General features: G+C 46.5%; 1 protein-coding gene across 1 annotated transcript; it reads left to right on the forward strand.

Annotated features, from left to right (window-relative positions):
- The first annotated feature begins 973 nt into the window (after positions 1–973).
- On the forward strand, positions 974–12204 carry TMX1 (thioredoxin related transmembrane protein 1). The gene is made up of 8 exons (XM_071557205.1): positions 974–1160; positions 1242–1357; positions 2654–2699; positions 3234–3362; positions 7496–7541; positions 7630–7731; positions 8053–8122; positions 9351–12204. The coding sequence occupies exons 1-8, from the start codon at positions 991–993 to the stop codon at positions 9518–9520; spliced, it is 849 nt and encodes a 282-aa protein (XP_071413306.1). The 5' UTR covers positions 974–990; the 3' UTR covers positions 9521–12204.
- The last annotated feature ends 208 nt before the right edge of the window (positions 12205–12412 follow it).

Genomic DNA, 12412 nt, shown 5'->3' on the forward strand with positions numbered 1-12412 from the left:
GCTGGTGCTGAATGGAATATTCTTGGATTATCAACAAGGAATTTCAAAAACTCAATTATGACTGAAGTGGAACAAGCAGTGACTTATTACTGAGCAATGAATTGATGAGTAACAGGACTCATCAATGACGCCTCAATGTTCTCCTACAGAAGGGAACATGCATGTTGTACTATGGAAAAGTGGCAAAAATAAAATAAAATCAAATAAAAATTTATTCTTTTTCCTGCTCAAAGGCTGCTGCACACCTCTGCCAAGGCTCTGGGTTGTGGGATATGAAATTATGGGGAAGGGGAAGGGATTAATCCAGGTAGGAAAGGGAAGGTGATGTTGTCACAGGTGCTGCTGAGCAGGAGGTGGAGAAAAATTTGTGGCAGAGAAAGTTTGTACATATGGGAAAGGAGGTTCCTTTCCTGAAAAAGCTTAAGGTGCTGAGTGATGGGAGTGAGCACAGGGTGGGCTCCAAGGGCTGGCAGGGCTTTGCCAACCTCAGGAATTCTGGGATTCTCTGAGAAGGAGAAACGGGTATGAACTGAGAGCGAGGAAATTTAGGATATTTGGAAGGAATTAACTCGGTTAAAACTTGGTTGTAATAATGCCAAGGTTCAATCCTCTGTGTGGGCCATTGACTGAAGAGTTGGATTCGATGATCCTTGTGGGTCCCTCCAACCGAGGACAGTCTGGGATTCTGTGAGTTCTTGCCTGTGAGGGTGGGCAGGCCCTGGCACAGGTTGGGCAGAGAAGCTGTGGCTGTCCCATCCTTGGGAGTGTCCCAGGCCAGGTTGGAGCAACCTGGGCTAGTGGGAGGTGTCCCTGCTCATGGCAGGGGGTGGAACGAGATGAGTTTTAAACCCCTTTCCATGCCGAACGATTCCATGTCTATGGAATTCCGGGATCCCTCGATCCCTCCCGCGCACGCGCGGGGCCCTCAGGACGGGTGGGGGCGTGGCCAGCCGTGACGTCACAGGAAGGCGGAAGGCCGGTGGGGCCAAGATGGCGCCGGGGCGGGCGTGGGTCCCGCTGAGGGCCCCGCTGTGGGCGCCGCTCTGGGCTCTGCTGCTCCTGCCCTTGACGGCCGCCGCCCTGGGCAAACCCAGCCCCGTGAAGGTGCTGTCGGACGAGATGTGGCGGGACCTGCTGGAGGGCGAGTGGATGGTGGAGTTGTGAGTGGGGAGCTCTGGCGAGGGGAGGTGCGGGGCGCGTGTGGGGCACTGTGCGGTGACCCGGGTGTGCTGCCCCCACAGCTACGCGCCCTGGTGTCCCGCCTGCCAGAACCTGCAGCCCGAGTGGGAGAAGTTCGCCGAGTGGGGAGAGGACCTGGGGGTGAACGTGGCCAAGGTGGATGTGACGGAGCAGCCGGGTGAGAGGGGCTGAGGGGCCGGGGGGGATCGGCTCAAACAGTGGGAATCACAGAATCATAGAATGGATTGGGTTGGAAAAGCCCTGCGAGATCATCAAGTTCAACCCTTGGTCCAACTCCAGTCCCTTTACCAGATCATGGCACTCAGTGCCACGGCCAAGCTCAGCTGAAAAACCTCCAGGGATGGGGAATCCACCCCCTCTCTGGGCAGCCCATTCCAATCCCTGAGCACTCTCTCTGCAAAGAAGTTTTTTCTGGTCTCCAACTTCAATTTCCCCTGGCAGAGCTTGAGCCCATCGTGCCCCCTTGTCCTATTGCTGAGTGCCTGGGAGAAGAGACCAACCCCCACCTGGCCAGAACTTCCCTTCAAGTAGAGAAGTGAACAGAATTAATAGGGAATAATAAGTCTTCTATTTATCTCTCCCAAAGGCAGGGTGCTGCATGACTAAACACTCTTAATTTTGCTTGTTGAGTCACAGAATGGTTTGAGTTGGGAGGACACTAAAGATTATCCCATCCCACCCCCTGCCATGGGCAGGGACACCTCCCACTATCCCAGGCTGCTCCAAGCCCTGTCCAACCTGGCCTGGGACACTCCCAGGGATGGGGCAGCCACAGCTTCTCTGGGCACCTGTGCCAGGGCCTGCCCACCCTCAGAGGGAGGAGATTGTCAGGTTATAGATAAAACAGATAGAATAAATTATATATCCTATGATTACATATTATGTTTTTTTCTCTAGAGAGTGGTTTGAAGGATTTCCAGAAGAGTTTTGGTCATATTTCTTGAGCAGAGCTGTGGTTTCAGCCTTGCCTGTGGCAGTCCCTCTCTTGGTTGGCAAAAGGGAGTGCAAATCTGCTCTCCCTCTGCTCAGTCTCCCACATCTGTGTGGGATTTGTAGTCATGACCTTCTCCATGCTGATCCATTTCTCCAAAGTCACGTGGATTTTGAAACTTGCCTGACTTGGGTTATTTCCTTCAGGCTTTCTGGAGGTTGCAGATCCCGTGGGGGAAAGGAGAGCACCTCTCTCTGAAGAGCTACAGCCAAATAGTCAAACAGAGTTATCCTTGGAAATCTTTTTTCCCCCCGGGACAAAATTCCTTGCTCTTTGTCCAGGAAATTGTCTTGTAGACTGTGTGCACTGCTTTGATATGAAGGTTGTGTTTGTTGCAGTTAAAGATTGACACCTGTGGCTGCCACTGTCTGTATTTTGGTTTATAATAACATTTCTTGCCTTTTCTTAGACAAGTCCTGTACTTTTCTCCAAATAATTCTCAAAATAACTGTTTTCTTACAGGATTAAGTGGACGTTTTGTCATCACAGCCCTTCCTACCATCTATCAGTAAGTATTCAATGCAACAGGATTTTTTCTGAGGAGATTAGACATTTTTTCATCATTTTTGGGACAGATAAATGTGATTTATTATGCTCTTTAAGAATGGGAGTTACTTTTTACTGACTCAATCACTGCCTGACTATCTGTGACCTTGTGGTACTGCCAGGTGGTTTCTTTTCCTTTCCCTTCAGGCCTTACTTATTCTGTCTTTCCATGGGTGTTTCTGTTTTGCAATCATTTCTCTGTAGGTTGATCTCTAATGAACTGTGTGGCAAGTGCTTTAGGGAGATCCTTATCTTTTTTTATGGAACCACAGCCTAAAGATATCCAAGATATTTGTGCAGTCTGGAAATAACTTGCAGTCAAGGGGTTTGGAAAACATTTTAGAGCCAGTATCATGTAAAAGATTAAAACTGAGGAAAAAAAAATAAAAATAGACAAGGTGATAGGAGGGAATTTGTTGAGTGGAATCAAATGCTCCATTCTTGGACCATGGAAAAACAAGGATTTTTTTTTTTTTTTGTTCTTGTTTGTTTACAGTTGTAAAGATGGAGAGTTCAGGAGATACCAGGGTGCAAGGACTAAAACTGACTTCATTAATTTCATCAATGACCAGGAATGGAAATCTATTCAACCAGTGTCCTCGTGGTTTGGTCCTTCCTCTCTGCTGTAAGTTTGGGGTTGGTTTTTGTGAGAATTTGTTGCCAGATGTGCAGGGGCAGATCCTGAGGTGGGTCACACCTTGTGCTGCAATGTCAGCCTGGTGGGTGGGTGGGTGGGTGTCCTGCCTCTCCCTCAGCTGTGGGAGGGTTGTCACCATAACAGAGGTGACCTCAGCATTGTCACCATAACAGAGGTGACCTGAATCTTGTCATTAGAGCAGAGGTGTTCCCAGCATTGTCACCATGGCAGTGGTGACCTTATCATTGTCACCATGGCAGTGGTGACCTTATCATTGTCACCATAGCAGAGATGTGACCTTATCATTGTCACCATAGCAGAGATGTGACCTTATCATTGTCACCATAGCAGAGATGTGACCTTATCATTGTCACCATAGCAGAGATGTGACCTTATCATTGTCACCATAGCAGAGATGTGACCTTATCATTGTCACCATAGCAGAGATGTGACCTTATCATTGTCACCATAGCAGAGATGTGACCTTATCATTGTCACCATAGCAGAGATGTGACCTTATCATTGTCACCATAGCAGAGATGTGACCTTATCATTGTCACCATAGCAGAGATGTGACCTTAGCATTGTCACCATAGCAGAGATGTGACCTTAGCATTGTCACCATAGCAGAGATGTGACCTTAGCATTGTCACCATAGCAGAGATGTGACCTTAGCATTGTCACCATAGCAGAGATGTGACCTTAGCATTGTCACCATAGCAGAGATGTGACCTTAGCATTGTCACCATAGCAGAGATGTGACCTTAGCATTGTCACCATACAGAGGTATCCTTAATATTGTCATCACAGCAGAGGTGTCCTGAATATTGTCATTATAGCAGAGATGTCCTCAGCATTGTCATCATGGCAGAGGTGACCTGCGTATTGTCACCACAGCAGGGATGTCCCCAGCATTGTCACCACAGCAGGGATGTCCCCAGCATTGTCACCACAGCAGGGATGTCCTCAGTACTGTCACCATAGCAGAGATGTCCCCAGCATTGTCACTGTGGTAGAGGTGACCTGAGCATTGTCACTATAGCAAAAATGTCCTGAATATTGTCATCATGGCAGAGGTGACCTTATCATTCTCATCATAGCAGGGATGTCCCCAGCATTGTCACCATAGCAGAGATGTGACCTTATCATTCTCATCATAGCAGAGATGTCCCCAGCATTGTCACCATAGCAGAGATGTGACCTTATCATTCTCATCATAGCAGGGATGTCCCCAGCATTGTCACCATAGCAGAGATGTGACCTTATCATTGTCACCATAGCAGGGATGTCCCCAGCATTGTCACCATAGCAGAGATGTGACCTTAGCATTGTCACCATAGCAGAGATGTCCCCAGCATTGTCACTATACAGAGGTATCCTAAATATTGTCACCACAGCAGAGGTGTCCTGAATATTGTCATTATAGCAGAGATGTCCTCAGCATTGTCATCATGGCAGAGGTGACCTGCGTATTGTCACCACAGCAGGGATGTCCCCAGCATTGTCACCACAGCAGGGATGTCCCCAGCATTGTCACTGTGGTAGAGGTGACCTGAGCATTGTCACTATAGCAAAAATGTCCTGAATATTGTCATCATGGCAGAGGTGACCTGAGCATTGTCATCATAGCAGAGATGTCCCCAGCATTATGACTGTGGTAGAGGTGACCTGAGCATTGTCACCGTGGCAGAGGTGACCTGAATATTGTCACAACAGCAGAGGTGCCCCCAGCATTGTCACCACAGCAGAACTGTCCCCAGCATTGTCACTGTGGTAGAGGTGACCTGAACATTATTACTATGGTAGAGGTGACCTGAGCATTGTCATTACAGCAGAGATGTCCTCAGCATTGTCACCGTGGCAGAGGTGACCTGAATATTGTCACCACGGCAGAGCTGTCCCCAGCACTGTCACCACGGCAGGGATGTCCCCAGCACTGTCACCACGGCAGGGATGTCCCCAGCACTGTCACCACGGCAGGGATGTCCCCAGCACTGTCACCATGTCAGGAATGTCCCCAGCACTGTCACCACGGCAGGGATGTCCCCAGCACTCACCACGGCAGAGCTGTCCCCAGCACTGTCACCACGTCAGGGATGTCCCCAGCACTGTCACCACGTCAGGGATGTCCCCAGCACTGTCACCACGTCAGGGATGTCCCCAGCACTGTCACCACGGCAGGGGTGCCCCCAGCACTGTCACCACGGCAGGGGTGTCCCCAGCACTGTCACCACGGCAGGGGTGTCCCCAGCACTGTCACCACGGCAGGGGTGTCCCCAGCACTGTCACCACGGCAGGGGTGTCCCCAGCACTGTCACCACGGCAGGGGTGCCCCCAGCACTGTCACCACGGCAGGGGTGCCCCCAGCACTGTCACCACGGCAGGGGTGCCCCCAGCACTGTCACCACGGCAGGGGTGTCCCCAGCACTGTCACCACGGCAGGGATGTCCCCAGCACTGTCACCACGGCAGGGGTGTCCCCAGCACTGTCACCACGGCAGGGATGTCCCCAGCACTGTCACCACGGCAGAGGTGTCCCCAGCATTGTCACCATAGCAGAGCATTGTCACCATAACCCTGAGCACGGTCACCACAGCAGAGCTGTCCCCAGCATTGTCACCACAGCAGAGCTGTCCCCAGCATTGTCACCACAGCAGAGCTGTCCCCAGCATTGTCACCACGGCAGAGCTGTCCCCAGCACTGTCACCATGACCCTGAGCATGGTCACCATAGCAGAGGTGCCCTGAGCAAGGTTTACTTGAAGCCTTAAAATAGTTACAAGTGACTGTGTAGTTTTATTAAAGTCTTGTAGGTAACTTGAAGTTGTTTACAGGACAGTGAGATGTTTTGCTCAGCTGAATTCCAAAATTTCTTTCCTTCCAGAATCTGAAGGAAGCTGGAGAGGGATTCTCCATCAGGAACTGTAGTGATAGGACAGGGAGTAATGGGTTCAAACTGAAAGAGGGCAAATTTAGGTTGGATAATGGGAAGAAATTCTTGGCTGTGAGGGTGGTGAGGTCCTTGCACAGATTGACCAGAGTATCTGTGAATTCCTCATTCCTGGAAGTGTCCCAGGCCAGGTTGGATGGTCTTGGAGCAGCCTGGACTGGTGGAAGTTGTCCCTGTCCATGGCAGGGGGTGGAACAGAATGGGCTTTAAGGTCCCTCCCACCCCAAACCGTTCTGGGATTCCAAATGGGCAATAAAAAAAGGAAAATAATGTAGCACCCATAGCTGGGTTTTTAATCTGATGTCTCTGTAGCAAAATTAGAAGCAGAGTGAAAGTTTCTTTGTTAAAGGAAAATGAAGTGTGGAGACTCTGCAGTCTGACAACAAACATATCTTTGAAGTTGTTTAAAGTTCTGTGGCTTTGAGGGGCTTTGTGGTGGCATCAGTGGTAGAGGAGACACTGTGAGTGACAAAGCAATGGGGCACATGTTTGGTTGAGACAAATGAACCCAATTGCTCGTGATTTTTCTTCTGTTAATGCTCAGTTTAGGAAATGTCTGAAAATTTACATTTTTTGATGCTCTTCTAGGAGGCTCAGCATTGTTTCACTTTGTGTACTCACAGTGCTGTTTGTGTCTTCAAACTGTGTGGTTGTTCCCCTACCAAATGTTATCCCACACCAAGGAATGTGTGAGACAGGTTATTAATTTAGGATTAACAAGTTTTTGCTATTATTTTCTATATTCAGACACTAAAGTGTCTGAAGATCTCTCAGTTCTTATATAACCTGATTTTTTGACAGCTTAATTTTTTGTTTTAATAAAATCTCATGTTCCATTCATAGTATCTAAAATAGAATTCCAGCTGGTTCCTCATAGTTTGTTGTCCAAATGTCACTTGGAACATAAAAGTAACTTGAAATTCCCGTGCCAGCAGATCCAAGTTGAGGAAAGTTGGGAATTTGTAGCTGTCCACAAACTGATACCAAAAGTAGCCTGATGGGAAAGGGGTGTATTGAACTAAAGACAGAACAGGAAAAAAAACCCCACAGCAGTTAGAAGGAGAACCAACCAGCAGCAGGAAGTTCAGGGTGGGACTAAGGGAAATCAGAATATACAGGTTTGAGTTGAATTTAAAGATTTGTTTTCAGTTTCTTTTCTCTGCTCTGTTCCAGGATGAGCAGCATGTCAGCCTTGTTTGAGTTGTCCATGTGGATCAGGGTATGTGCTTATATTTCCACCTTATTTTTTCTTAGCAGGCTTGATATTTCAGCTGTTCCTGGAATGATTCTCTTGTCTTTTATTCCAGCATGGCCATGCTTATTTGACAGAAAATCTTGGAATACCAGTCTATGTCTCATATGCTGTTTATGGGTTGGCAACTCTGTTCTCAGGACTGATACTGGGACTTGTAAGTGCAGCATTTGGAGCAGGGAGTGACTGCTGGGTGTTAGTGCTGCCTTCACCTCAGGGGCAAGTAGGATAACCAGTTGGTTTTGGGATACTCTGAGGTGGAACACAGGGATGGGGAGCAGGATGAAGCCCCCATAATCCAAGGGGAAATGGTCCTGACCTGCTACACCACTGACACACAGAGGTGTGGGGGTGGGTGGGGTCCATCCCAGGGGAGTGTCAGTAAATGGTTGGATTTGATCTCAAAAGCCTTTTCCAACCCAGATGATGCCATGTACAGAATGTTTGGAGGTTTCACCTTTGTTTTCTTTGGTTTCAGATGATGGTGTTCCTGGCTGACTGTATCTGCCCTTCCAAGAGGCACAGACCACCACAGTACCCTCAGTCAAGTAAGCCCACTGTGAACTTCTCATCCAGTGAGCTCTTTGGAAAATCTATAAACTAAATATTGGTGTAGAACTTGTGTTTGCAGCTCTTTGCACTTGTGATTGATGCTTTGCTGTTTGCCCTTAGGGTTGTAGTGGGTTTGTATTTTCTGTGTAGCTAAACTTGTAAAAAACTGTTTTTTAGGAGGTAGAAAAATATTTTTGAGCTTTTTCATACCTGCAAAATATGAAATTCCATGTAGGCAGAGAGAGAAGAGTTTTGAGTGGAGCTCCCAGCATTGCTGTGATTGCCTGTGATGCTAAAAGAGTATGTTAATTGTGTCACAGAATCCTAGAATGGATTGGGTTGGAAAAGACCTCCAAGATCATCAAGTCCAACCCTTGGTCCAACTCCAGTCCCTTTACCAGATCATGGCACTCAGTGCCACGGCCAAGCTCACCTTAAAAGCCTCCAGGGATGGGGAATCCACCCCCTCTCTGGGCAGCCCATTCCAATCCCTGAGCACTCTCTCTGCAAAGAAGTTTTTTCTGCTCTCCAACTTCAATTTCCCCTGGCAGAGCTTGAGCCCATCGTGCCCCCTTGTCCTATTGCTGAGTGCCTGGGAGAAGAGACCAACCCCCACCTTGCCAGAACTTCCCTTCAGGGAGTTCCAGACAGTGCTGAGGTCACCTCTGAGCCTCCTCTTCTCCAGGCTAAACACCCCCAGCTCCCTCAGCCTCTCCCCACAGCACTTGTGCTCCAGTCCCTTCTCCAGCCTCGTTGCTCTTCTCAGTTGGGCTGGAAGAGACCTCTGAGATTATCAAGTCCAACCCTTGATTCAACCCCACTGTGATCACCAGCCCAGGGCACAGAGTGCCCTGGGCTGGTGATCACAGTGAGGTTGGATCAAGACATGGTGGATTCTCTGTCCCTGGAGGTGGATTCTCTGTCCCTGGAGGTGTTTAAGGGGACACTCAGTGCCACATCCAGTCCCTTCTCCAGCCTCGTTGCTCTTCTCTGGCCCCGCTCCAGCCCCTCAATCTCTTTCCTCAACTGAGGGGCCCAGAACTGAACACAACACTCAAGGTGTGGCCTCCCCAAGGCAGAGTCCAGGGGAAGGGTCACTGCCCTGGGCCTGCTGGCCACGCTAGTTTGGATCCAGGCCAGGATCCCATTGGCCTTCTTGGCCACCTGGGCACACTGGTGGCTCATGTATTTATTTGTGTATCCATGTTTTTCTTTCTCCTTAAGGAAAACTGTCTCCAGAGGCAGGGGAGCTGCTGAACAAGCTGGATGAAGAACAAGAAGCAGATGAGGAGGATAATTCAGATGATGAAATGGAGGGTAAAGAGGCGTCCAACAGAGACTCGACTGTGAGGCAGCGCCTGCCCAAAACAGCTGCCACACTCCATAAATCTTAGCTGGATTTGTGAGCAGGATTAGTGTTTGAGTCACCAACTCAAAGGGAGATAAATGTCAAATCCTTCAGCTTGGAGAGAAGAATGACTCCTGTCTTGGTAATGTTGATGCATTTCATGAATTCAGCAAAAAGAAAAGAGACTTCTTTGGCATCAGGTGTTCCAAAGTAAAACTTGCTGTTGCAAACAGCTGGAACTTCTCCTCCCTGTGTGCAGAGAAGTGCCAAGAAAATAATTGATGTGGCTTCTGGAATGACTTGTTCCCTAGGGATTATTTTTACCAGTGTACTTGTTGCATTAGGGAACCTTAGCAAGGAAAATGCACTAACCTGTTTGCTGTTAAGGTGTTCAGAAGGGTTCTCAGTGTAAACCTTGTCTAGCTGTGCTCTCAAGAAATGCTGAGGGGAAGAGTTCCTTCAGTGATGGGACACATTCCAGGCTTTTTATGTGACAAAACCTGCTTTTTTGCTCTGACAATGAATGCCACAAACCCCCAGGTTTGTTTTTGTCTTACAAGAGATGATGGCACTGGCTCTGTGTAGTGGGACTTTCTGGCTGACCAGAAACCTGCTGTTTGCATCATTTTCTTCTAGAAAAGGCTGTAGAAAACTGTATGAGCTTCTTGGCAAAGTAGTTCTTTGGGAAAAAAAGTCACAAGTAGCATCATGAAATCTTGTTTATGACTCCAGGTGGGAAGAGTTTACATGCAGGGTCCTCTGTGCAAACCCTCTCCCCTCTCCCTGCTGGATGGCAGGAGGACTCTGCTTATTTTTAATAAATCATTAGTGATTTCTGCTTAATCAAATTTCACTGCAAATCCAGGCAGGCTGTACCTGGCCTGAAGTTGAAATAACAACTTCCTAATTTCTTTTACAGAAATATTTTTTCCCCTATTTTCACAAAACCATTTTGGAACAATATACCTTAATTTTTTTCTTTCAAAAAAATGTAGTTTGCTGTTTTCTGTATGGTATTTGTTTTCACTCTGTATAGAAATAAAAAGAATGCACATGCCCATTGGACCACTTACCTTGTGGAGAGTTTTCCATATTCTTTTAATTTCCAAAGTATTTGCAAGGGAAGGGTTACCTTAATACTGAGCACATTTAGATTTATTTTTTTAACAAGCCTTTTCTTGCTGGTTTGTTTATTGTTTGGGGTTTTTTTGTTTGTAGTTATTTGGTGGGGGGGGGTTAAATTGTCTGGGTGGGTTTGCAGGACTGGCAGTTGATAAATCTGTCAATAGTAAACTTGGTTTTGAATATTAACACAGCAAATATAGAAATACTTTTGATATTTTCCCTGCAGCTCCAAATCCCCACTCCCCTAATGAGTGTTAAGAAGACAGAGCATCAAACAAGGAGCTTGTAATGAACAAGGAATTTTGGGAAATCCAATATTTGGAGCTCCAGCAGGTGAATCAGCTCATAAAGCTGTTAAGAACACATTAGAATGGTTTTTTTTTTGTCAGTAAGATGCATTTTAAGTGATAAAACATAACTCATTTTCCATGCTATGGGTGGAAAAAGAGGGATTGAGTTATCCAAATATCTCAGTGGATGTTCCAAACTGAGATGAGTAAGAATGAGTTGTTATGTAACATGTCTTGCATCTTCCTCCTTTAACTTTTTCCCTCTTTTTTTCCCCCCTTTTCTGAACTCTGGTGCTCTGGAATGACTTGAATTATGTGCTTGGAAGATGGAATTGAGGTTTGAAAAGGTCCTTTGGGTTAAAATCTGAGTGTTCCTCTCACTTTTTTTAAAGCTAAAACTTTTCCTGCTGTTGGAACAAAGACCACCGTGTACCAGAAATGCTTTTAAGGAGTTTGGGCTTGTGGGATTGCCTTAAATTAATTCTCTGAAAGTTTAGATTTTAGCCTTTGTAAATAAAGCAATAAATCCATGACAGAACCAGTAGCACTGTCTTAGATAAATGGAATTTTTTTTTTATTTTTATTTGGGTAGGGCTTAAGTCAGGACACAGAAACGCTGTAGCTGTTGGTAAGGAAAGGTGTTGAATTGTGTTAAAAGCTGAACTGTGTGTTCTCCCTGCACTTGGAATATATTTAAATGTAGCTTTTATCAGGGCAGGGCTTTTTAATTTTTCAGTTGCAATAAAACTTTGTTCCATTTCTGAAATATATCCTGAGAACTTTGGGCTATCTCTGAGTTTTAAAAGAACAACCAGCCTTTTCTTTTTCATGCTGTAGACTCCTGGTTGAGCAAGAACTTCCAGCACTAATTTACCTTTTGCCTTTGCCTGCTGCACACTTGTCTCGCTGCCTCCCTGCCTTAGGCAAGCCCCCAAATTCCAAACCTGCCTCTGAGGGATAAGTGTTCCCAGCTGCTGGAATCCAACCTCTCCAAGGATTATCCCTAGGCAGCCTGTCTTTGCTGATCTCTGTAGATCTGCCCATTCACATTTTGCATAATGTTGGGGTTTTGTCCTGTGAATATTTAAATTTCTTGCTATTTTTTTTTTAAATCTCTATTCCAAAGATGTTTACTGAGACTGAGTGAGGGTTGCAGTGTACCCCAAGTGTAAGAGCCTGTCCTTTGTGTGTATTGATGATGCTTGAATACCAGTTTGGCTGAGCCTGTTTCATTCCAGAAGGAATTAATTACCTGTAATAAGACTTTTTTTAATGTTTCGGAGGGTCTTGAAGTAAAAAATAACCACCAGCTTTGAATTTCTGTGTTTGTGTCTTTTTTTTTTTTTTTCCTAAGCCAGTATCTTGCAGTTTAGTGATGGATTTCCATGGTTAAAAATTGCAACAGTGCAGCAAAAAATTACATTTGTGATAAATCTGTTTGAGAAGATGAGTTTCAATTTGGTTCAACTGAAGGTAGTTGTAGTTTTTAGGCTTGTGTACCTCGTTTTGATTAAATGATTTGG

This window comes from Pithys albifrons, chromosome 6 (assembly GCF_047495875.1).
Source record: "Pithys albifrons albifrons isolate INPA30051 chromosome 6, PitAlb_v1, whole genome shotgun sequence".
Taxonomy (NCBI): Eukaryota; Metazoa; Chordata; class Aves; order Passeriformes; family Thamnophilidae; genus Pithys; species Pithys albifrons.